The 25965-nt window shown below is 26.2% G+C and overlaps 1 protein-coding gene and 1 pseudogene across 4 annotated transcripts; both read left to right on the forward strand.

The window, feature by feature from the left end:
- The first annotated feature begins 815 nt into the window (after positions 1 to 815).
- On the forward strand, positions 816 to 8696 carry LOC122858662. 4 transcript variants are annotated; one of them, XM_044161713.1, is made up of 7 exons: positions 816 to 979; positions 4887 to 5133; positions 5201 to 5400; positions 5479 to 5682; positions 6000 to 6227; positions 6469 to 6923; positions 6984 to 8696. In XM_044161713.1, the coding sequence occupies exons 2-7, from the start codon at positions 4982 to 4984 to the stop codon at positions 8637 to 8639; spliced, it is 2895 nt and encodes a 964-aa protein (XP_044017648.1). In that variant the 5' UTR covers positions 816 to 979; positions 4887 to 4981; the 3' UTR covers positions 8640 to 8696. The 4 variants fall into 4 exon arrangements, with proteins under 4 accessions (XP_044017648.1, XP_044017646.1, XP_044017647.1 ...); XM_044161711.1 differs by lacking the exon at positions 816 to 979 and adding an exon at positions 1430 to 1591; XM_044161712.1 differs by lacking the exon at positions 816 to 979 and adding an exon at positions 1430 to 1591 and having other exon boundaries at positions 6559 to 6923.
- Positions 8697 to 16481: 7785 nt separating this feature from the next.
- On the forward strand, positions 16482 to 23660 carry LOC122859645 (annotated as a pseudogene).
- The last annotated feature ends 2305 nt before the right edge of the window (positions 23661 to 25965 follow it).

The following is a 25965-nucleotide window of genomic DNA, read 5'->3' on the forward strand; positions in this document are numbered from 1 at the left end:
TTAATATTAAAATTGTAATTTAATAAAATAATGAAATAAAAAAAACGATTGTAGTTAAAGTTTTATAAATTAAAAAAATAATATTTTATATGATTTTGCAATTTAAATTAGTTTTTTTCAAATCGTAAATAATGAAATGATAGAAATAAGCCTCCAGGCAAAAACCACACTGAGATCTGAGGTAATAAATTATTCAAGTTTTCTAAGACAAAAACGAGAAAGTAAATTGACCACTGGTCATTCCCATCAACCCCCATAATCATAAATTGTCAGTCTATTTAATACGTGCAACAATTATCAATTATCAATTTCTTTAAATTCACTTTTACTATTTTTTAAAATAATTATAAATTTTCTTCCTGCTATTAAAAATACAATTACTAGAAAAAAAATGATTATCAATCAAAAAACCCATTTACCTGAGGGTACTCTGATAAACTTGAATTGAAAAAAAATCTACATTTATTAATGGTAATTGTGACATTGATTTATTATAATTTATAAGCAACACTTTCAACATTTCGAAATATCATATAACGAAATATACTTGACCACTCAAAACGACTTGAGCAATTATTTGACAAAACATGTCAACGAAAAAAAAATATACATATAAATAAATACGAATTAAAAATTTGCTACTATTTAAACACAAAAAAAAAATGAAAGTAGATATACAAAAAAAAATTACAAAATTATTAACACAATAAGGAAGCATAGAAAAAATAATTTCACCTGGTTAGTACTTGAAATTAAACAAGTGTTAAATTCTAAATAATTCAGGAAGTATTTATTATTTATTTTTTTTAGATTATTGATGGACAAGTTGGAGCAAATGATTAATCAAAATTATTGATAGTTAATTTATTTTAATTTTTTATGATAATTGATTCATTGGCTTGATTAATTGTTGATATCCAAGATGGTAATGGAAATAGTACTGATGGCATCGTTAAATGTTCAACAAGTAAACATACAGGTAAATACTCAAATAACAAACTGGGTGGGAGTCAGTTCGGTTATAGTAGGCCACGGGGCAACACTCACGTTCCTGGTTGTATTTTTTATTTTTTTTTTTTTTCCATTACTCGTCAACTCTCTCTTCAGAGGACAAGATTAAAAAGACACACTGTTCAACTGTTCACATTTGTATCTGATACTACTGCCACAATTTAATTTTTCAAAAATAATTTTCTATAAATATTTTAAATTATTTTACAATTTATTAAATCAATTTTCATTTGGCACATTTAAAAATATATTATTGACAATTTTGTTATGATTAATTCAATTTAAAAAAAAAAATCACATTGTAAATATTAATAATTATGAGTAATTGTTTAAAGTGAAGAAAAATTAATCAAAAAAAAAAATCAACAATTGAACATTTTTACAGTGAAAGTTTTCAAATATTTTTTTTATTATTTAAACTGTGATAATAATGAATTATAAAAATTTAATATTATAATGTTAATATTGTTATTATTTAACAATAATGGATTATTGATATAATATCGCTAAAGTTTATGCTTGGCGATGATTGTTAAATTAATTATTATTATATTTTCATTAACTTGGATAAATCAAGTTGGTAAGTTGTTTTATTTTTATTTACAAATAAAATGAATATTATGTAGTATAAATAAATAATTGTATATTATTTTTTACATGTAAATAATGATTATAATTATTGTCTGGTTGAAATATGTTAAGATCAATGGTTTTTTATTGGCAATTGCTTAATCATTGATGATAAATATTTGATTGCTTTTTGCAGACACTGAGGTCACCTGATTTATGACTTTGTTTATTATTGTAATATGTCTTGGAAAAAAATAAAAAACCAGACAATGAATAAGATAGAAAAAGAGATGATTTTATGAATTAAATGAAAAAAAAAGTTTTAAATAATTTTAAATTAGAGGCATGAGTGTGTGAAATTAATGAGAACATGGTGACAATTTGCACATCAGAGAACTGAATGGTCAGTCTCTGATCAAGCTCCAAGGATTTATTGCGAGCAGTGAAAGCGATACTTCATTTATATATTATATTCACGTATATTAATATTATTTTTGTATATTAAATCACGTGTGTTAATGATGATAATAGCTTTTTTTTTAAATAACATTAAATAATATTTTTAATTTGTCACAGAAAATTTCATTAATTATTATTTTATAATTTCTCGTTTGAGTTTAAAATTCTCTTGAAGTATTGAGGTATTTAATTTTTTATAAATTTTGTTAATTAATAATTTTATTAATTAACAAATAAATATAAAATAATAAAAAATTAAATAAATAAATTTAGCTTTTAATGCAAATTTACTTCAACGAAATATTCAACTATTTATTTCGAATTTTCATGAATTAATTTCGTTAATTTTTAATGATAAATATTTTGTTTATTAAACAATAAAATTAATTATTTTTTTAAACAATAATTAACAGTTTTAAATTAAACAATTCAATATTTGCTAATTTAAATAATATTTTAATTTATTTTAATTTACAATTTAAAATTAAAAAAAAAAATTGACAAGTTAATAATGAAAATATAGTTTTTTTTTCGAATCATCTTTAAAATTTTATTTAAAAAAATATTAAGTTACACAATACCATCCAGATTTTATGATTATTCAAGGATTTGTATTTAAACTGATTTTTTTTTTAAGCTTTGATGACTCAATGTGAAATTTTCAGTAACAAAAAAAAAACTTTCTCCACCAAAATTTTTAAATAATAATATTTGTTTTAATATTATTAATTTTGTTATATATAAATTTATTTAAATAACTGGTTTTTTTATTTTTTGATTGAATGTATGCTTGACTTTGACCATCAATTTTTTATTAATTTTTAATTAAATATTTAAATTTAGAAAATTTTTTTAATTTTATTTTGATTAATAAATTATTTTTTTAATATTTATTATTTTCTTGAGATAATAAATATTCATGAGCTCAAGTATCCGGTCCAGAATAAAAATCCTACCACTATCGTTGTGGCAAAGAGGGTCAGGTATTTTTTAAATTTTAAATTCCAGTTTTTAAATTTTTTATCCTCATTTTTCTTCTTTCCCCAACGTCTTTTCATCAACCTAGGTATAACACACAATAGAATTTTTAAATTTAAAAAACATTTTAAATAAACCATGTCTAAAAGTTGAAAAAAAAAAATTCATGACATATATATTTTCATTTTCTCAATGTCATATTGTGTGTTACACTTTTATGACATGAGAAATTCACTTTGATAAAATATTATTTTCTCAATCCACACTTAAATAAATCCTTTTTTTTTTTTAAATTTTTTTATCATTTTAAATAATATATTTTCTCTAACAATGGTCATTGTCGTGTTGTGTAATTTTAACATTTTTATTGCTGACATAAAAATCATGACAAAATAAAACAAAACATCTTTATAAATTTAAAAAAAAAAAAAAAAAGTTACAACAAAAAAAAGAAAGGATTTTACGCTATTATTTCAGGCAAATCAAAAATTTTTTATTATATTTTTTCTTGAATCCTCAGAGTGGAAATTATTATTTCCTGATTCCTTCAAAAATACTTTAAACAAATTTAAAATTAAATTAACAAAAAAAAATAAACAACAAATTGACATCAAGTGTATGAGCAAAGAAAAAAAAAAAAAAAACTTTCTCTACGTAATTTTTTTTTAAATGAAACATACACGTGATCTTCCTCAACGAAGTGAAAAATAAATAGAACCAGGAAAATAAAATTATAAAATAAATAAAATAAATTTTATCTAATATATAAAAATAAAATACCAACAATTTTTAAGTTGATGGGACTGTTGACCCATGTCCAAGAACTTTTATGATTTACCTGATAAAATTTATCCAACATTTATTTATAATTTGTGTTATATTTTAATCATTTAATCGTGATAAGTTTAAACACATAAATAACGGTTGTAAATTGTAAATAGCTAGTGTAGATATACAAAAGTAGAACTGACCAACACTGAATTATTCCCACGAGTTTATTCGAAGCTTGCCATTTGAACAAATCAGGACAAAAGTAAATAAAAAAAAAAAATTAAAATGGCATTTTATTACGGGACAAATTAGACACAGACAATAGAAAAATATATAAATTTTTTTCTTCTGTATATTTTTCTATTATAAAAAGAGACTGAGTTTATATTTTATTCATTTTTTTTGTCTATGATACTCTCCGAGTTCGGTGACCCAAGATGACATCAAATTCAAACCAGAATTGGTGTCATCTTGATGCTCAACAATAGGTGTGTCTAGCCTATTAATTCTACCTTTATCAAATTTTAAAAAAAACCTGTCATATTCATAACAAAATACTGAATAAAAAAATATAAATTGATACTTAAAATTATCTAATAAAATAACACTCTTTCAATCGAAAAAAAAAAAAAAGAGATAACATCAACGAAATTTAAAAAATTTAAAATTCCATTACCACATTATTGCGTTGATATTAATTCAAGGTTAAAGACGATAAATTTATTTTGACATAAATAAATTAACACTGACATTCAAAAACATTCACTTTTCTTTAAACCTTTTTTGATTTTTTTTCATCTAATTGTTCTTTTTTTTCAACAACAAAACGATTCATCATTATTTCTTCCGGTAAATTTAGACAGTTAAGAAAATGAAGGCACTTAGTAAATACGATTACCGTTGGTTACCAACATCTCATTGTTTCCAACACCGTTATATTTATTCGTCTCACCTAATTTCGTTCCAGACACTAGTCAGACACATCAAGTGTTTTTTTTTCTCTCCAAGAAAATACACAATTTCTCAGACATTTTTTTTATTTAGTAATTTAATAATAACATATTATTATGATTATTTATTGAATGTATTATTTCAAGATGATGTAGCTGGTGTGGACAAATGGCCAGATAGCCTAGATGAATCATTGGATGAGCAAAATGATGCTGAAATATTTCGCGCTGTTGTTGATTCAATGAAAAAATGGGAATTACATAAAAGAAGTTCACGTAGAATAAAAAGAGAAATATCACGTGTTTGTTATGAGGATGTTGGATGTTTTGAGGATACTGGACCATTTAGTTATTTAGAAATGTTGCCATCACCACCAAAAGATGTTGGAACAAGGTCAAATATCTAGCTTTATTTAAATGATAAATTTTCAATATTAATATTGATCTTTTTTTTCCAATAGATTTTTTGTTTATGGAAGTAGAAAAGCTAGATCAATACCAATGGAAGTATTACCAGATGATATTAATGATAAAACTCATAATTCAATTGATTCTGATTTACCAACAAAAGTTATTGTTCATGGTTTTGGATCTGGTTGTGATCATGTATGGGTTTATGAAATGAGATCTGCGCTAATGTCAGCACATGATTGTAACATTGGTAAAAAAATTAATTAACTATTCCTTAAAAGAAATTAACTAATTGATTAATTATTTGATTCTTTTTATTTTGATTTAGTTTGTGTTGATTGGAGCTTAGGAAGTGCAATACCAAATTATGTTAGAGCAGCAGCAAACACAAGACTTGTTGGACGTCAATTGGCAAAATTAATTAGAGGATTAAATGTACCACTTGAAAGAGTTCATTTAATTGGTTTTAGTCTTGGTGCACATGTTGCTGGTTTTGCTGGTGCTGAACTTGGAAATGTTTCACGTATAACAGGTAGAAAAAAAAAGTTTCATAAATATCATATTTATCTATCAAATAAAAAAACTAGTAAATTATATATTTTTATTTAATATTAATATAGTATTTTTATATTTATTTTTATTTACTTTGATAGACATAAATATAAAAAAAAAAATTTCTTAATTGATCAGCCGGTGAATCCCTTTTGATATGAAAAAATAAAATGTTTGCTTTCAAAACTTTCTATCAAAGCCACACATAAAAAACTAAAACATATATATAAAAAAAGCTATTAATAAAATAAAAAATTCAAGTTGACAAGTGTTTTATATAAATTTAATTTGATGTAGGTCTTGATCCAGCTGGTCCATTATTTGAATCACAAGATCCACGTGCACGTCTTGATGAAACAGATGCACAATTTGTTGATGTTATACATAGTAATGGTGAACAATTAATACTTGGTGGTCTTGGTTCATGGCAACCAATGGGTGATGTTGATTTTTATCCAAATGGTGGTCGTATGCAAACTGGATGTTCAAATTTATTTGTCGGTGCTGTATCTGATTTTATATGGTGTAAGTATTTAATATTTATTTATTTTATTATTAAAATAAATATAAAGAAAAAAAAAAATCAGTTGATTAGAAAGCAAACCACCTACGTGAACAAATGGAAAACCAATCTGTTTGATCGATCCGAAAGTAGGTCATTTCAATACGACACAAATTTTCACTATCATGTTTTATCCACCACCTCAATGTGTTGTTGTTGTTGTTGTTGTTGTTTATTTATATTAATTAATATTTTTTTAAATAGCTGGATCAATTGAGGGACGTTCACTTTGCAATCATAGACGTGCATATAAATTATTTACTGATTCAGTTAGTCCAAAATGTCGTTTTCCAGCATTTCCATGTGAAAAAGGATATGATGGTTTATTACAAGGTGATTGTTTTCCATGTGGTATTGATAGACCATGTGGTGATATGGGTTATTATTCTGATGTATCAACAGCAAGAGGACAATTGTATCTTGTTACTAGAGAAGAAGAACCATTTTGTGCTCATCAATATCAAATTAAATTATTTAATAATCGTGGTGAAAGACCAGCAAGAAGTTATGGTAAATTACAAGTAACACTTGTTGGTAATGGTGGTTTTAATGAAACATTTACAATGACTAAAAAAGATGATGAAGAGCTACTTGTTGGTGCAATTCTACATAAAATGGTTGTACCACATCCAGTCGTTGTTGATCTAGAAGCAATTGAGGTAAGAAATTATTCATAGTAATTAATTTTACAACGAAAATTAATTAATTAAACTTTACAGGTAAAATATACAGCATACAGTGGATGGATTTCGTCAGGTTTAGTTAGTTGGAGCATTGATAAAGTATCAATTCTTGATAGTTATGGTAAAAGTTTATCAGTATGTCGTCGTGGATTAATTCTTGAATCTGGTCATCCAGTGTATTTACCACTTTATCCAAGTGAATGTACAATACCAATTGAAATTGACAATCAAACATTATCAACAAATATAAATTTAACAAATTCATTTGTAACAAATAATAATATTAATAATAAAAATGATGAATTTAAATTGACTGGTATTGGACCATTTGTTAAAAGTCAAAATTATGATAATAACAATGGATTTATTGATACAATACAAAATGAACATAAACGTCCAATGAAAAATTTTGGTCCATATACAAAAGAACAAAATATTAGATTTTTTAATGATGAAAAAATTAATGATAATAATAATAATGCTGATGGTAATAATAATAATGATAATATTAAAAATGAAAATGATAAAAAAGATAGTTCAATAATATGGTCATTTGTTGATATAAATAATAATAAAAATGATAATGATAAAAATTTATTGGAAAATTTAGAAATTGAAAGTGGACGTGGTTTTTCTGGTGGTAGTTATGTACATACAACATCAATAAATCCAATAAAATTAATTGATACAACAACTGTATTATTAACAAGTGAAATACAAGAACCTGTATTACAATTTAAAAAAGAAACATCAAGATCAATGAAGCTTGGTGAAATAACAGAGCCATTGCTACGTCCACGTTCAATAAGACAAAATACAAATGAAGGATCAATTGATGATGTAAAAATTATAATAAATGATACTATTGAAAAGACAATGTTACAACAAAATAATGACACAGTTTTGCATGGTTTTACTGTGCAATTTTTACCAGAAAGATTAGCTGGTATATTAGCACAAGCTGAAAAATATGCAAGGCAAAAATTATTGCCACTTATATCACAATATACACCGAGTTTTATTAGTAATTCAAGACAAGATAGGCAAAGGTATTTTCCATCATTGAGTGATGCTAATGATAACTATGATATGGCTAAATTTAATCAGAATAATAAAAGTTTATTGGCTAAACATGTTGAAGGAAATAAAAATACAGTATTGGAAAAAAATAATTGGATACCAATTAATGGTACGATGTTGAAGTATTCGAGTATTGAAAATTCAACAAGTTCATACATGTTGACTGATAATACTGAGGGTAAATGGATCACGAAATTGAATGATGATAGTAGAAAAGTTGAAGAAAAGGATAATGATTGGATGCCAATTGTTGATAAAATTGAAGCTAATAAATTGAATGATAAAATTGATAATAATGGGAGTGTTGTGATTAAAAATTCAAGTGTTGAAAGTATATCAATGGATAATAATTTACCAAGTACAACAGTTGTTAGTAGTAAAATTAATGATAAGAAATTTATTCCAGTTGGTAGAATTAATGAAAATAATGATAAAAAATTGACGGATTATGTTGGAGATAAAAAAATTAATGATATTGAAAGAGGAACACTGAGATCAATGATATTTCCATTTCATTATTCTGGAAAAAATGATCCACGAACTAAATATATTCCTCTACTTCCTGAAGAAGAAGTAGGACGTCGAAATTATTTTCAAGAACGAGAACGTTGAAATTCAACACAAAAAAAAATAACATCCATGACAAAAAAAATTATATTTTTTTTTTACAAGGAAGATAATTGATATAAGTAACTTTTTTTTTTAGTGTAAATTAAAATATAATTTATATAAAATTATTGTAAATAGATATTCACAACATGACAGTTATTTTTTTTTTTTAATTTTTTTTCTTCATCAAAATTTTTCTCTGCATTGCTTGAGAAAATAAGAATATTTTATTATTTTTTTTTTCTGATTAATTTTTTTTTTTATCATTAATTAATTATAAATAATTGTTATTATTATTATTCTGACTTATATTATTGTTTTTTTATTTATACACATTTATATAATAATATTATACTTAAAAAAAATTTTTTTAATTGGTTTATACTGTTTTTGTTTTACCTCCAACAGAAAAATAAAAAAAAAAAAAAACCATTATTTAAAGAAAATTAATGCTTAGCTGACGATTAAATTTTTTTTAGGAAAGGTATCTTCTCTATGTATCTGACAAATTTTAATAATATCTACTGATGCGTTTATCCAGGAGATTTTTTATAAAAATCAAATCTTGAAAAATGTCTGTCGAATTTTATCTGCAAGTTAACGGAAATTGCGAAAAAAAAATAAAAATAATTGAAATTAAATTCCAAAACTCTCAGGATAAATATATTCAAGTATTGTTTATATAATCGAAGCATAATTTCATGAAAATTTTATTTACAAATATTTTTTTTTGAGCCATATAGAAATACGAAAAATCAACTCGAACCTAGTAAAATTAAATTGTTCAATAAATAAATAAAATTCGCTTCGCAAGTTGTGAAAATGCAGGTGGTGGATCAGCTGATGCACATAATTCAGCAACAGCAAGATAATCAATTATCAGAACGTGATAATACATCTGGATCAGCTGGTACACGTCCAATAAGTTCACAAACATCAATACCAAATGAAAATACATCTGATCTTTGATCATACCATTGTCCTTTTAAACATTCTGGTGACATCCAATATGGACTACCAACTGTACTCAATCTATAACCAGAAACCGTTTTTTTTTTTTTTGTTATGATAATAATTTCGCATGCGTTATACAAGTGTGCGTCTAATGCTAATTGCTAGATATACTAATCTTCTTGAATGCAGCGTTGCCAACCATACCATAATTATGGTATGTTTACCATATTTTGATCTTCCATACCATATACCATAACGACTTTACCATATACCATAATTTAGTTTTTTCACCAAAAAATCAGAAATTTTTTTTTTTTAATTACAAACAGTAACATTTTTTTTTCATATTGGTAGACATACTTCCTCCTTGCTATCATCAAAGAAGACTAAGAATCTCGAAGTTGGTCCAATGGTCCCCAATACTAGCACACACTTACACAGGAAGTTGATAAAAAATGTTGTAATGTGTGATGCTTTTTGGGTATATGTAATGAGCCATGGAGGTGAATACACCTCCATGAATGAGCATAAAAAATGATGGTGATGAATATTTGTATAAAAATTTATCTGAGCGTGTGTTAAATATTTTAGCACTCCCACACTCAAATGCTGATAGTGAGAGAACTTTCAGTAAAATTAACTTGGCTAAAACAAAAATAAGAAATAAATTAGCTGTACCAACAATGCGTGGAATATTATTAGCTAGTCAACATATTTCTTTTCAATGGAAATTACATTAAATTTAAAGCTATCAAAGAAATGCTTCACATTATGACTACAAATTTCTGTATGATAAACCAAATATTAAAGAAAAGAAAATTATATTGATGATGATGATGATGATTAATGGGAGTTTTTGTTTGATACAAACAAAAAATTTTAATAAAAAAATTAAACAATATATATTGTTTTTATTAAAATATATTTTACATTAAAATTACTAAAATTCATATGATAAAATTAAAAAAAAGAAAATTAATATGAAAAAATGTCATTAATAATAAATAAATATATTAATAAAAATAAGTCAATATGACTAAATAAATAAATAATGATAAAAAATTAACTGCATGGTTTCATTTAATTTATTTCAATAAAAATATTTATAAAAATTTTCCTTCTATACCATAATGAATTGTCCATTTTACCATATTTTCCCTACTACATTTCCATGCTGTTTCAGAGTTGTAACCTTTGCTTGAATGCCACACTACTCACTCACGAACTATTCTTTGATCCGTACGCATTAGCTCTGTCCTCACTAAGAACCATCAATTAATAGAGCACACGTCATTTTAAAAAAAAGTTTCATCACCTTGTGCAATCCAAAAAAATTATTTTAATATAAATTCAAAAAGTGCCTGTTATTAACGAGGTCTTGACTCCAGACTCATCCATCACTTCCACGATAAAGGAAATCACGTGAAGAGCCGGCTACATTTTTGCAATTTTCACCTTTGGGAGGGTAGTGATAAATCATTCTATTATGATAATAGAATATTCGTTAAGGCATTACCAGTTCTGGTAGAAAATGAACAACTATTGTTGGAATTTTTGCAGTAACTTCTTGAAATAACAATACACTTTCTTGAATTTTTTGTTAATTTTAATCTTAACTAATGATTTTTAATTAATTGTTAAAGTCAACTACTTTTTTAGAGGTTAAACATAGGGTCTTATATGGAGAGCCAAGTTTAGTCTTCAATACCTGGTTAGCCATTTTGAAAAATACGCAGATTTACCAAAAACTAGAGGTTTTTATAAAAGAAAAAAGAGAATTTTCGGGTATAAAATTAATGAGAGCTTCGAGACCTTTTTATGTTACAATAAATAAAAATAAATTTTGTCTTTGTTTAAATACTTGAGTGGAAGTGAAACAAGATTTTCTCCTTCTTTTTTCTTTGCACTCATAGAAATATTATGTTCTAAACATATCAGAGGTCTCTAGATATGCACTGGTAATGCCTTAATTCAAATAAAATTGAAAATGTCTTTCAATATCAATCTAATTTTAATGACCGTGTGACATTCATAGCTTGATCAATATAAGTAGTATTTTTTTCTCATTGGCATTGATGACTCAAGTAATCACCTTTATTCTTATCAGTCGATACTTGAAACTTTGTAGGTTTTCTTATCGATAAATATAAAAGATAAAACTTAAAATATATGAGTCATTAAAAATAAATATTACTTACTGAATACTCATAAAGTATTCTATATTTAAATGAATCTTCAAAAAATATATTTTTCATGTTCACAATATTTTAATACAAACAAAATTATTATGACGGTTTTTTTTTTTTTTTTTTTTTTTACAATATATATAGTTTTTTTTATTTTTTAGTCATAATTTTTGTCACAATTAGTCATTAATAGTAACAATATGAGCTCTTAATAATGACTCATTTATTATTAAACTATATTATTAATTACAATGCTTTCCATTTATTAATAATATTTTTATAAGTAATATACATTAAATTACATATAATCAAAATAATTGGAAACTCAATTGAGTATTTATTTATTTTTAAATATTCAAGAAGAGAAAAAAATTAATTTTGATGTTTTTGTTTGTTTGAATATTAACATATATAGAAAAAAATATTATAATCATTGAGTATAATGATAAAAACAAGTGAATCATCCATTATCAGTATCGACGAGAGAAATAATTTTATGCGATAGTCATGAAAATATTTGGGGTTATTATTGGAAAAAAAAAACAATAGATGCAAAATTCAATCAATTCAAATATAAATAATTTAAAAAAGCATTAGTTTTGAATAATATTCAATTGTATCTATTTATTATTTAAATAATATTTTAGTTTTAATAGAAGATTCATTCTCATTCTCAGAGCTATTTTCAATATTATACAGATAACAAAAAAAAAAAACCGATTAGCTGTTAATGAGTCATGATGAGTTTTACTCGTTTCTTGAGAATATACTTTAGTAATATACTATGATAAATGACATGAGGTCAAGCAACGTTCATTATTGTATAAATCTAATTTTAAACAATTTATAAAGAATTATTTTTTTAAGAGCTATGAGTTAAGAGGAATGACAACCTTTGAAGATCTAACCTTATCTGTCATTTTTTCCAAACAACTTTTTAATTAGTAAAAAACAATATAAAGACCTAAAATTTGGTAAATTCACTTATAATATTATGATGCAGTGCATGACAGTATCAGAATTTGTTTATTTAACGAAAAAAATTAAAGATTCGTTTATCGACGGAGTTTACAATAAATAAATTTCCAAACAACTTTTTTTATTCTCAAACTTAATTAAATTTTATGAAATTTTACGAGATTGATTAAAAAATTATTCTCTAGTGCATGACACTATTTTATTTGCAAAATACTAAAAAAATTTGTTTTATATTTTTACAAAAAAAAAAATTTTTTTTACCAGCAATGATATTTTATCCGGGGGAACTCGAAATTAAATTGGTGGCGCTGGGTATGCTATTTTTGCTATGTTTTGGTTTATTTTATTGTTGTGTCAAAAATAATTCCATAAAAAGTTAAAATTAATAAATGGTTATAAAATTAAGGCATTACCAGTGCTGGTAGAAAATGAACAACTATTGTTGAAATTTTTGCAGTAACTTCTTGAAATAACAATACATCTTCTTGAATTTTTTGTTAATTTTATCCTAACTAATTATTTTTTAATTAATTGTTAAAGTCGACTACTTTTTTAGAGGTTAAACATAGGGTCTTATGGAGAGCCAAGTTTAGTCTTTCAATACCTGGTTAGCCATTTCAAGAAAAAAATACACAGATTTACCAAAAACTAGAGGTTTATAAAAGAAAAAAAAAGGAAATTTTTGGTATAAAAATTAATAGAGCCTCGAGACCTTTTTATTTTACAATAAATGAAAATAAATTTTTGTCTTTGTCTAAATACTTAAGTGGAAATGAGAAACAAGATTTTCTCCTTTTTTATCTTTTTTGCACTCATAGAAATATTATGTTTCTAAACGCCATCCAGAAGAGGTCTCTAGGTATGCGCGGGTAATGCCTTAAGTAATTTACACTTAATCAAATGTAAGTTAGGTAAATTTGTAACGCAAAACATATGGTTAATTATCGGATTAGTGTTTAGTATAAAACTGCAAGTGTAAGCATTGTAATTTTTGTGGTTATGAATAACTTGATCGATAAAATAAGAACAATCAAAAAGAATCAGTATATAAAAAAGCATATTTATCGTGGATAATCTAAATATGACTGGAAAAATAGTAAGACAAAGCTCTAGAATTAATCTCTTCTCTATTGGTTATCAATTTATTGGCAGCATGTTATTAAATGACATGAGGTCAAGCAACGTTCATTATTGTATAAATCTAATTTTAAACAATTTATAAAGAATTATTTTTTTTCGTTATAATCTTATAGATTACGAGCTATGAGTTAATTGAAATAAAGAACATGCATGTTTTGTGAAAAAAAAGTCAGTATATATTTCACTAAAAAATACTACACAATTTAATAAATGATTAAACATATTATATAATAAAAAACATACGTATATAAAAGTTACTACAAACTTCAGTAGGTTTTACTATTTAGTTAAGTAAAAATTTTGATTGTGGGACGCGATGACACAAAAAGTTAAGCGAGGACTGTTATTGAGGATTTAATTCTAAACTATATTTATCAGGAATGTCTTTTTTCGATTTGTCAATTAGTTTTCGAGTTTTTAGGGGAATTGATTACTATTTTCCGTGAATTTAGCACAAACTACCGAACTTGGCAGTAAAAAAGATCAAACTTTTAAATAAAATTTAGTAAATTTCAGTATCAGTGGTTGGTATATTCTCAGTCTTATTTTTTAGAATAATTACAATAAAATTTAGTAATTAGTTTTTTGGCTCAGTATAGTATATAATCAATGGTCAAATTTTTACGAAATTTTAGAGTCAAAATTTTTTATCAATACAAGAATAATACGCCAAAAAACTTTTAAAATCACAGTTTTAACTATTTGTTTTATAATTCTTAATTAAAATTTCTCGCAGTGTATGTCAACTTACAAAAATAATAATAATTCATTTTTCTTTTATTTTTCAAGTTTTCAAATACCGCCGTTATATCAGGTGATCACCACATCATCTCTATCAACAATAAGTCTCTATTGAATATTAAGGAGCTTTTTCACTATCAGAGCTAAACAAGCTGATCATCATTAAGACATTGATATCTATATTGACACATTGACATTATTTCAAGTGAGTAGATGTATTTATTATTTCTTCGAAATAACATTAAAGCCACTAATTAGTACTGACATCATACGTATGACTTTGACTTATCCATCGTATGTTATCCATCTGTTATTAAAACTCAAATATATAAAGTTTTCACATATTTCTTCATGTTTTAGTTATGGATACAAATATTTCAACTCCAACTATTGAAGGCCATAATAAATACTTTTGTAACCAAGAGTCACCTTATTATGATCCAGAAATTTATGAGTTGCTGTGTAACAATGCAGAAAAATGTGAAGTAAACATTTCTCGGAAAGCATTAACTCTTCTTCCAAGAGATTTATTTCATGGCCTCGAGAATCTTCAGCTTAAAAAATTAGATATAAGTGGTAACAAGCTAACAGAACTACCAAAAGATATCTTCAAACCTCTTGATGATCTTCGTAAGTTACGAATAGAGTCCAACGAACTAAGATATCTAGAGCCGAGTATTTTCTATGATTTATTACAACTCACAGAACTTGATCTCAGCGAAAACAAACTGATAGCATTATCAAAAGATATATTTAATGGTCTACAAGATCTACATAAGCTATGCTTAAATTCAAACGAACTGAGTTACCTTGAGCTAGGTATTTTTGATGATTTATTAAGCCTACATACTCTTGATATCAACAACAACAATCTCACATTTTTATCGAAAGATATATTTAGTAGTTTGAAAAAGCTTCGACTTCTTGATTTAGGTTCGAATGAACTACAAAATCTCGAGTCAGGGTGCTTTAATGGTTTATCACGACTTGAACGACCTAATATCAGCTACAACAGTCTGACAACATTATCCAAAAGTGTGTTTGATGGTCTTCAAAATCTTGAAACACTATATTTGGATTCAAACAATCTACAATATCTCGAGCCAGGGTGCTTCAATGGTTTAAGGCTACTCAAGACACTTATTATCAGCGACAACAGTCTGACAACATTATCCAAAGGTGTGTTTGATGGTCTTCAAAATCTTGAAACACTAAATTTGTATTCAAACAATCTGAATCTCAAGGCAGGTTTGTTCGATGGTTTATCGAAACTCACGCAGCTTGATATCAGCAAAAACAGTCTGACAACATTATCCAAAGGTGTGTTTGATGGTCTTGACAACCTTGAGAAACTATATTTGGATTCAAACAATCTGCAGAATCTCGAGTCAGGTTGTTTCGATGGTTTATCTAAACTCAAGTCTTTTATCACAAACAACAGTCTGCAACTTTATCCAAAGGTGTGTTTGATGGTCTTCAAAATCTTGACTTACTACATTTGGATTCAAACAGACTACAAAATCTCGAGTCAGGGTCTTTCGATGGTTTATCACGAAACTTAAGTCTTAGTATCAAAACACAACAGTCTGACAACATTATCTAAAAGTGTATTTAATGGTCTTCAAAATCTTGAGGGGCTATATTTAGGTTTAAACAAACTACAAAATCTCGAGTCAGGTTGTTTCGATGGTTTATCTAAAACAAGACGCTTGGTATCAGAAACAACAGTCTGACAACATTATCCAAAGGTGTGTTTGATGGTCTTGAAAACCTTAAGAAACTATATTTGGATTCAGACAAACTGCATAATCTCGAGTCAGGTTGTTTCGATGGTTTATCACAACTTATGCTGCTTAGTATCAAATACAACAGGCTGACAACATTATCCAAAAGTGTGTTGGATGGTCTTAAAAATCTTAACGAAATATATTTGGATGGAAACCAACTACAAAATCTCGAGTCAGGTTGGTTCGATGGTTTATCTAAACTCGAGTCGCTTAGTATCAGAAACAACAGTCTGACAACATTATCCAAAGGTGTGTTTGATGGTCTTCAAAAGCTTAAAGTACTAGATTTGGATTCAAACAAACTGCAGAATCTCGAGTCAGGTTGTTTTGATGGTTTAACACTACTCGAGGGGCTCGATATCCGAAATAACAGTCTGACAACATTATCCAAAGGTGTGTTTGATGGTCTTCAAAATCTTGAGATACTATATTTGGGTTTTAACAATCTACAATATCTCGAGTCAGGTTCGTTCGATGGTTTATCACAACTTAAGCTGCTTTGTATCGACATCAACCGTCTGACAACATTATCCAAAGGTGTGTTTGATGGTCTTCAAAATCTTGAAACACTATATTTGGAATCAAACAATCTGCAGAATCTCGAGTCAGGTTGTTTCGATGGTTTATCACAACTTATGCTGCTTAGTATCAAATACAACAGTCTGACAACATTATCCACATGTGTGTTGGATGGTCTTAAAAATCTTAACGAAATATATTTGGATGCAAACAAACTACAAAATCTCGAGTCAGGTTGTTTCGATGGTTTAACAAAACTCAAGCGATTTAGTATCAAAAAGAACAGTCTGACAACATTATCCAAAGGTGTGTTTGATGGTCTTCAAAATCTTGACGAAATATATTTTGATTCAAACGAACTACAAAGTCTCGAGTCAGGTTGTTTCGATGGTTTAACAAAACTCAAGCAGCTTAGTATCACAAACAACAGTCTGACAACATTATCCAAAGGTGTGTTTGATGGTCTTGACAACCTTGAGAAACTATATTTGAATTCAAACAAACTACAAAATCTCGAGTCAGGTTGTTTCGATGGTTTATCGGAACTTAAGTGGCTTAGTATCCCAAACAACAGTCTGACAACGTTATCCAAAGGTGTCTTTGATGGTCTACAAAATCTTAAGTCACTACGTTTGGATTCAAACAGACTGCAGAATCTCGAGTCAGGTTCGTTCGATGGTTTATCGAAACTTAAGTCGCTCAATATCGTAAACAACAGTCTGACAACATTATCCAAAGGTGTGTTTGATGGTCTTCATAATCTTGAAGAAATATATTTGGGTTCAAACAAACTACAAAATCTCGAGTCAGGTTGTTTCGATGGTTTAACACAATTTAAGTTGCTTAGTATCATAAACAACAGTCTGACAACATTATCCAAAGGTGTGTTTGATGGTCTTGTAAATCTTAAGAAGCTATATTTGGATTCCAACAATCTGCAGAATCTCGAGTCAGGTTGTTTCGATGATTTATCGGAACTTAAGTGGCTTAGTATCGAATGCAACAATCTGACAACATTATCCAAAGGTGTGTTTGATGGTCTTAAAAATCTTGAGAAACTATATTTGGATTCAAACAGACTGCAGACTCTCGAGTCAGGTTGTTTCGGTGATTTAAGACAACTTAGGGAGCTTAGTATCACAAACAACAGTCTGACAACATTATCCAAAGGTGTGTTTGATGGTCTTCAAAATCTTGACGAAATATATTTGGATTCAAACAAACTACAAAATCTCGAGTCAGGTTGTTTCGATGGTTTAACAAAACTCAAGCAGCTTAGTATCACAAACAACAGTCTGACAACATTATCCAAAGGTGTGTTTGATGGTCTTGAAAACCTTAAGAAACTATATTTGGATTTTAACGAGCTACAAAATCTCGAGTCAGGTTGTTTTGATGGTTTAACACGATTTAAGTTGCTTAGTATCATAGACAACAGTCTGACATCATTACCCAAAGGTGCAGGTTTCAGAATTGTAGAATGCGATGAAGAAATAGAATAATAATATATTGTCACTTTTGATAATTTCACATTTCAAGTGTTTATAATGTTTCACATATGTATTTTATATTTGAAAAATCATGTTTATAAAAAAAAAATAAATTATGAGTCATTAAATGTAACTCAAAAACCTTCAAGTAAATTTGTTTTTTTTTTTTTATTTTCAAATTGAATGACACAATAAAATATTGTCATAAATTTGTATTCAAAAAATGTATTAAATATTTGCAATAAAATAAAAATAATAAATTACTTTTTTTTTTATTACTATAAATTTTAATCATATCGATAACTCGAATATTTTTGGTGGATTATATATCAGATTATATAATGATCTGTATCTTGGTTGATAAAAGAATTAGATAATTAATTGATAAACAATTATGACAATGATATATTTATATAGCTGCGAAATTAGTATACTCACAATTGTTGACGATTTGGAATACTCCTTTCGTCCTATTATAAAAAAGGACACTTGACCACTATTTTTATTCGTGATGTGATGGGTCGAATTTTTTTAGCATTTGTTTATAACTAATATTTTATCATTTTCTTCCTCATACTAACACGTTGCTACAATAATCATTAGAATGAATATTTGAGTTGTGTCGTTTCTATCCTATCTTTGTAGATCAAAAGTTATATTACAGCTTTTCAATAAGTTCTATATATATTCATATTTAATAAAGAAAAGTATCGTTATATTTATTTATATTTATGAATACAACTAATATATATTACTAAATTAATATTTACATAAAAAAAAGTTAGGGTGGTTGCTACGTTTATCAAAAGCTTGTAATAACAAAATCAAAACCTTTCAGTATGAAGTTTGCTGAAATAAAGTAATTTTTTTAAATAGGAAAAAATAATAACAGTTAAAATAATAACTACATTAATTTATATTTATCAGTAAAAATTAAATTTATATTTGTAAAGTTTTATTATTTCATATATTCGTTCATTATTTTTTTTTTGTTTTTTAGTATATGAATTAATTATTACATGTAAATATTATATACATTTATGTATTAGTATAGATCTAGAATAATCAAAGGTGTATGGAAGAAATGATTCATGTAAATTCGACAGATTACTAAACTATTTATAAATTATAATAATTATTATTAATTTTTATCTTTTTCTTCTTCTTAAAATACATGTTAATTTTCATTATTATTTTACTCGTTTATATTAATATATATTTATATAATTTTTTTAAATTTATAAAATGCGTTTTTTTCTTTTTGTATCATAGATAATGGATTTTATTTTCTAATCTTCGGTCTCATATTCTCTGTTTTTTAATTATTTTTTCTTTCAGTCAACGAATGCCACGATATGCCATACTCGATTGTGATATGTTCATTCGATTTTGCACCGCATTCCACACTCCACTGTATATTCAAAAAAAAAAAAACTTTAATTCACTTTATATTTAACAATTTATTATTCATCAGGTACCGATCTTAACCATTAATTCATTGGCTGATCGTTAACTTGGCATCTTGATATCATTTATCACCCACGTCAATCGAAAAAAAAATCTAATTACAATTGCATTTAATTTAATTCATGAAATTCTATCATTTGTCCCATTAATAACAATTAATTTATCATTTTTTTATAATTTATAATTTAATAATTTATTTATTCTAATTGTTTATCATTATTTCTATATATTAAATTTGCAGTCTTACAAATTTACGTTAAATTTTATAAACTAAATTTTTTAATTAATTTGATTTTTCATTTTTCCTTAAGAAAAAGGAAAAGATAAAAAATTTGGTTCATTTATACTTTTTCGACGTGAGCTTATTGATTTTGGTACATAGCTATGAATTGTTTTTTTTTTTTTTAATTTCATTTATCATTTAAAAGCGAAAAAAAATCAATTTGGTGATCATGTATGGGTTTATGAAATGAGATCTGCACTAATGTCAGCACATGATTGTAACATTGGTAAAAAAATAAATCAACAAATTCTTAAAATTAATTAACTAATTGATTAATTATTTGATTCTTTTTATTCTGATTTAGTTTGTGTTGATTGGAGCTTAGGAAGTGCAATACCAAATTATGTTAGAGCAGCAGCAAACACAAGACTTGTTGGACGTCAATTGGCAAAATTAATTAGAGGATTAAATGTACCACTTGAAAGAGTTCATTTAATTGGTTTTAGTCTTGGTGCACATGTTGCTGGTTTTGCTGGTGCTGAACTTGGAAATGTTTCACGTATAACAGGTAAAAAAAAAAATATATAAAAAAAAAATAAATATAATATTTATCTATCAAATAAAAACACTAGTAAATTATATATTTTTATTTAATATTAATATAGTATTTTTATATTTATTTTTATTTACTTTGATAGACATAAATATAAAAAAAAAAATTTCTTAATTGATCAGCCGGTGAATCCCTTTTGATATGAAAAAATAAAATGTTTGCTTTCAAAACTTTCTATCAAAGCCACACATAAAAAACTAAAACATATATATAAAAAAGCTATTAAGAAAATAAAAAATTCAAGTTGACAAGTGTTTTATATAAATTTAATTTGATGTAGGTCTTGATCCAGCTGGTCCATTATTTGAATCACAAGATCCACGTGCACGTCTTGATGAAACAGATGCACAATTTGTTGATGTTATACATAGTAATGGTGAACAATTAATACTTGGTGGTCTTGGTTCATGGCAACCAATGGGTGATGTTGATTTTTATCCAAATGGTGGTCGTATGCAAACTGGATGTTCAAATTTATTTGTCGGTGCTGTATCTGATTTTATATGGTGTAAGTATTTAATATTTATATTTATTATTAAAATAAATATAAAGAAAATAAAAAAAAAAATCAGTTGATTAGAAAGCAAACCACCTACGTGAACAAATGGAAAACCAATCTGTTTGATCGATCCGAAAGTAGGTCATTTCAATACGACACAAATTTTCACTATCATGTTTTATCCACCACCTCAATGTGTTGTTGTTGTTGTTGTTGTTGTTTTTATTTATAATTAATATTTTTTTAAATAGCTGGATCAATTGAGGGACGTTCACTTTGCAATCATAGACGTGCATATAAATTATTTACTGATTCAGTTAGTCCAAAATGTCGTTTTCCAGCATTTCCATGTGAAAAAGGATATGATGGTTTATTACAAGGTGATTGTTTTCCATGTGGTATTGATAGACCATGTGGTGATATAGTTATTATTCTGATGTATCAACAGCAAGAGGACAATTGTATCTTGTTACTAGAGAAGAAGAACCATTTTGTGCTCATCAATATCAAATTAAATTATTTAATAATCGTGGTGAAAGACCAGCAAGAAGTTATGGTAAATTACAAGTAACACTTGTTGGTAATGGTGGTTTTAATGAAACATTTACGATGACTAAAAAAGATGATGAAGAGCTACTTGTTGGTGCAATTCTACATAAAATGGTTGTACCACATCCAGTTGTTGTTGATTTAGAAGCAATTGAAGTAAGCAATTATTTATAATAATTAACTTTATAATCAAAAATTAATTTACCTAAATTTACAGGTAAAATATACAGCATACAGTGGATGGATTTCGTCAGGTTTAGTTAGTTGGAGCATTGATAAAGTATCAATTCTTGATAGCTATGGTAAAAGTTTATCAGTATGTCGTCGTGGATTAATTCTTGAATCTGGTCATCCAGTATATTTACCACTTTATCCAAGTGAATGTACAATACCAATTGAAATTGACAATCAAACATTATCAACAAATACAAATTTAACAAATTCATTTGTAGCAAATAATAATATTAATAATAAAAATGATGAATTTAAATTGACTGGTATTGGACCATTTGTTAAAAGTCAAAATTATGATAATAACAATGGATTTATTGATACAATACAAAATGAACATAAACGTCCAATTAAAAATTTTGGTCCATATACAAAAGAACAAAATATTAGATTTTTTAATGATGAAAAAATTAATGATAATAATAATGCTGATGGTAATAATAATAATGATAATAATAAAAATGAAAATGATAAAAAAGATAGTTCAATAATATGGTCATTTGTTGATATAAATAATAATAAAATGATAATGATAAAAATTTATTGGAAAATTTAGAAATTGAAAGTGGACGTGGTTTTTCTGGTGGTAGTTATGTACATACAACATCAATAAATCCAATAAAATTAATTGATACAACAACTGTATTATTAACAAGTGAAATACAAGAACCTGTATTACAATTTAATAATAAAAAAGAAACATCAAGATCAATGAAACTTGGTGAAATAACAGAGCCATTGCTACGTCCACGTTCAATAAGACAAAATACAAATGAAGGATCAATTGATGATGTAAAAATTATAATTAATGATACTATTGAAAAGACAATGTTACAACAAAATAATGACACAGTTTTGCAAGGTTTTACTGTGCAATTTTTGCCAGAAAGATTAGCTGGTATATTGGCACAAGCTGAAAAATATGCAAGGCAAAAATTATTGCCACTTATATCACAATATACACCGAGTTTTATTAGTAATTCAAGACAGGATAGGCAAAGGTATTTTCCATCATTGAGTGATGCTAATGATAACTATGATATGAGCAAATTTAATCAGAATAATAAAAGTTCATTGGCTAAACATGTTGAAGGAAATAAAAATACAGTATTGGAGAAAAATAATTGGATACCAATTAATGGTACGATGTTGAAGTACTCGAGTATTGAAAATTCAACAAGTTCATACATGTTGACTGATAATACTGAGGGTAAATGGATCACGAAATTGAATGATGATAATAATAAAAAAGTTGAAGAAAAGGATAATGATTGGATGCCGATTGTTGATAAAATTGAAGCTAATAAATTGAATGTTAAAATTGATAATAATGGGAGTGTTGTAATTAAAAATTCAAGTGTTGAAAGTATATCAATGGATAATAATTTACCAAGTACAACAATTGTTAGTAGTAAAATTAATGATAAGAAATTTATTCCAGTTGGTAGAGTTAATGAAAATAATGATAGAAAATCGACGGATTATGTTGGAGATAAAAAAATTAATGATATTGAAAGAGGAACACTGAGATCAATGATATTTCCATTTCATTATTCTGGAAAAAATGATCCACGAACTAAATATATTCCTCTACTTCCTGAAGAAGAAGTAGGACGTCGAAATTATTTTCAAGAACGAGAACGTTAAAATTTAACGCAAAAAAAAACATAAAATCCATGACAAAAAAAATTATATTTTTTTTTTACAAGGAAGATAATTGATATAAGTAACTTTTTTTTTTTAGTGTAAATTAAAATATAATTTATATAAAATTATTGTAAATAGATATTCACAACATGACAGTTCTTTTTTTTTTTTTAACTTTTTTTTTTTCATCCAAATTTTTCTCTACATTGCTTGATAAAATATTATTATTTTTTTTTATCATTAATTAATTATAAATAATTGTTATTATTATTATTCTGACTTATATTATTGTTTTTTTATTTATACACATTTATATAATAATATTATACTTAAAAAAAATTTCTAATTGGTTTATACTGTTTTTGTTTTACCTCCAACAGAAAAATGAAAAAAAAAAAAAATAACTATTATTTAAAGAAAATTAATGCTTATAGCTGGCGATTCAATTTTTTTTGAGAATAGTTAAAACCCTTCTCTATGTATCTGACAAATTTTAATAATATCTACTGATGCGTTTATCCAGGAGATTTTTTATAAAAATCAAATCTTGAAAAATGTCTGTCGAATTTTATCTGCAAGTTAACGGAAATTGCGAAAAAAAAAAAAAAAATAATTGAAATTAAATTCCAAAACTCTCAGGATAAATATATTCAAGTATTGTTTATATAATCAAAGCATAATTTCATGAAAATTTTATTTACAAATATTTTTTTTTGAGCCATATAGAAATACGAAAAATCAACTCGAACCTAGTAAAATTAAATTGTTCAATAAATAAATAAAATTCGCTTCGCAAGTTGTAAAAATGCTGGTGGTGGATCAGCTGATGCACATAATTCAGCAACAGCAAGATAATCAGAACGTGATAATACATCTGGATCAGCTGGTACACGTCCAATAAGTTCACAAACATCAATACCAAATGAAAATACATCTGATCTTTGATCATACCATTGCCCTTTTAAACATTCTGGTGACATTCAATATGGACTACCAACTGTGCTCAATCTATAACCAGAACTTGTTTTTTTTTTTTTTGTTATGATAATAATTTCATTGGATTGCGATTTGCGACAGCCCGACAGGTGACGAAACAATTTTTAAAACTACGCATGCGTTATACAAGTGTGCGTCTAATGCTAGATATACTAATCTAATATACTAATATGCAAGAAAAGAAAAAATGATAAAGTGGTTGATGAATCGTAAAGTAGAATTTGATCCCAAAAAAACAAAAAAAATTTTATATTCATTAATTCAAAAAGAAAAAAGAAAAATAAAAACTAGGTTTGTTGTTGATGATTGGGTATCTGCAAATACTCCCCACAAAATTTTACGTCTTCCACCATATCACTGTCATTATAATCCAATTGAATTATATTGGGGATTAATAAAACAACTATACGAAAAACGTGTTGGCCCTAATTATGATTTTTCAAAAAATACATCAAAACATATTTGGGAGGAATGTTTGAATGCTATTACTCCAGATATGTCAAGACGTATCTTTGACAAAGTCAAGAGAATAATTTTGAAAGATTATAATGAGGAAATATTAGAAAAGAATGATAAAGAAGATGTAAACGTTGATTCTATGACAAAAGAAATGTTATCAGAAGCAACTGAAACTATGGCAAAGAAAAGCCCAATGTTTAATGTTCGTAGAAAACTGTTTACTTCATCACCATCTAGCTCCAACAAAAATGAATTAGAAGAAAAACAATGTGACTTAAATATATCAACTGCAGCATCTCAAAGTCAAAGCTATCTAACATGTGAGTCTCAAGAAGTTGATAATGATTTAGGGTTCGATCAGCCAATTTTTTTCTCAGAGGATATAAGTGATGTAGAGAGTGACCCAGTTTGTATTTCTCAAGACACAAATTTAGATTTAAGTTTGATGGAAATTATGTCACAAGAAGGAATTTCTTTCAACAGTAATGACAAATCTGCAGGTCAACCAGTAGACCAAACAGTATCAAATGAAAGCATTCAGCTGTTAGACCTAAAACCCTCATTCATGGCATTAACTTATTTAAATGACTCAGGTGACAAAGAGATTAAAAACTCATTGAAAAACAAAGTGACATCTTCTGATTTAAAAAGGTTGAATCCAAATATTTGGTTAAACGATAAAATTGTTGATGCTTACTTTGAACTTATTCAAAACAGAGATCCATTAATACAGGTTTTTAGTTTCCAGTTTTTCAATTTACTTTATGATTTTTCTTATTCAAGGGTACAAAGTTGGACTAAAAATATCGATATTTTTTCTAAAAAACATTTGTTGATTCCAATTAATATG

Source organism: Aphidius gifuensis, linkage group LG6 (assembly GCF_014905175.1).
Source record: "Aphidius gifuensis isolate YNYX2018 linkage group LG6, ASM1490517v1, whole genome shotgun sequence".
NCBI lineage: Eukaryota > Metazoa > Arthropoda > Insecta > Hymenoptera > Braconidae > Aphidius > Aphidius gifuensis.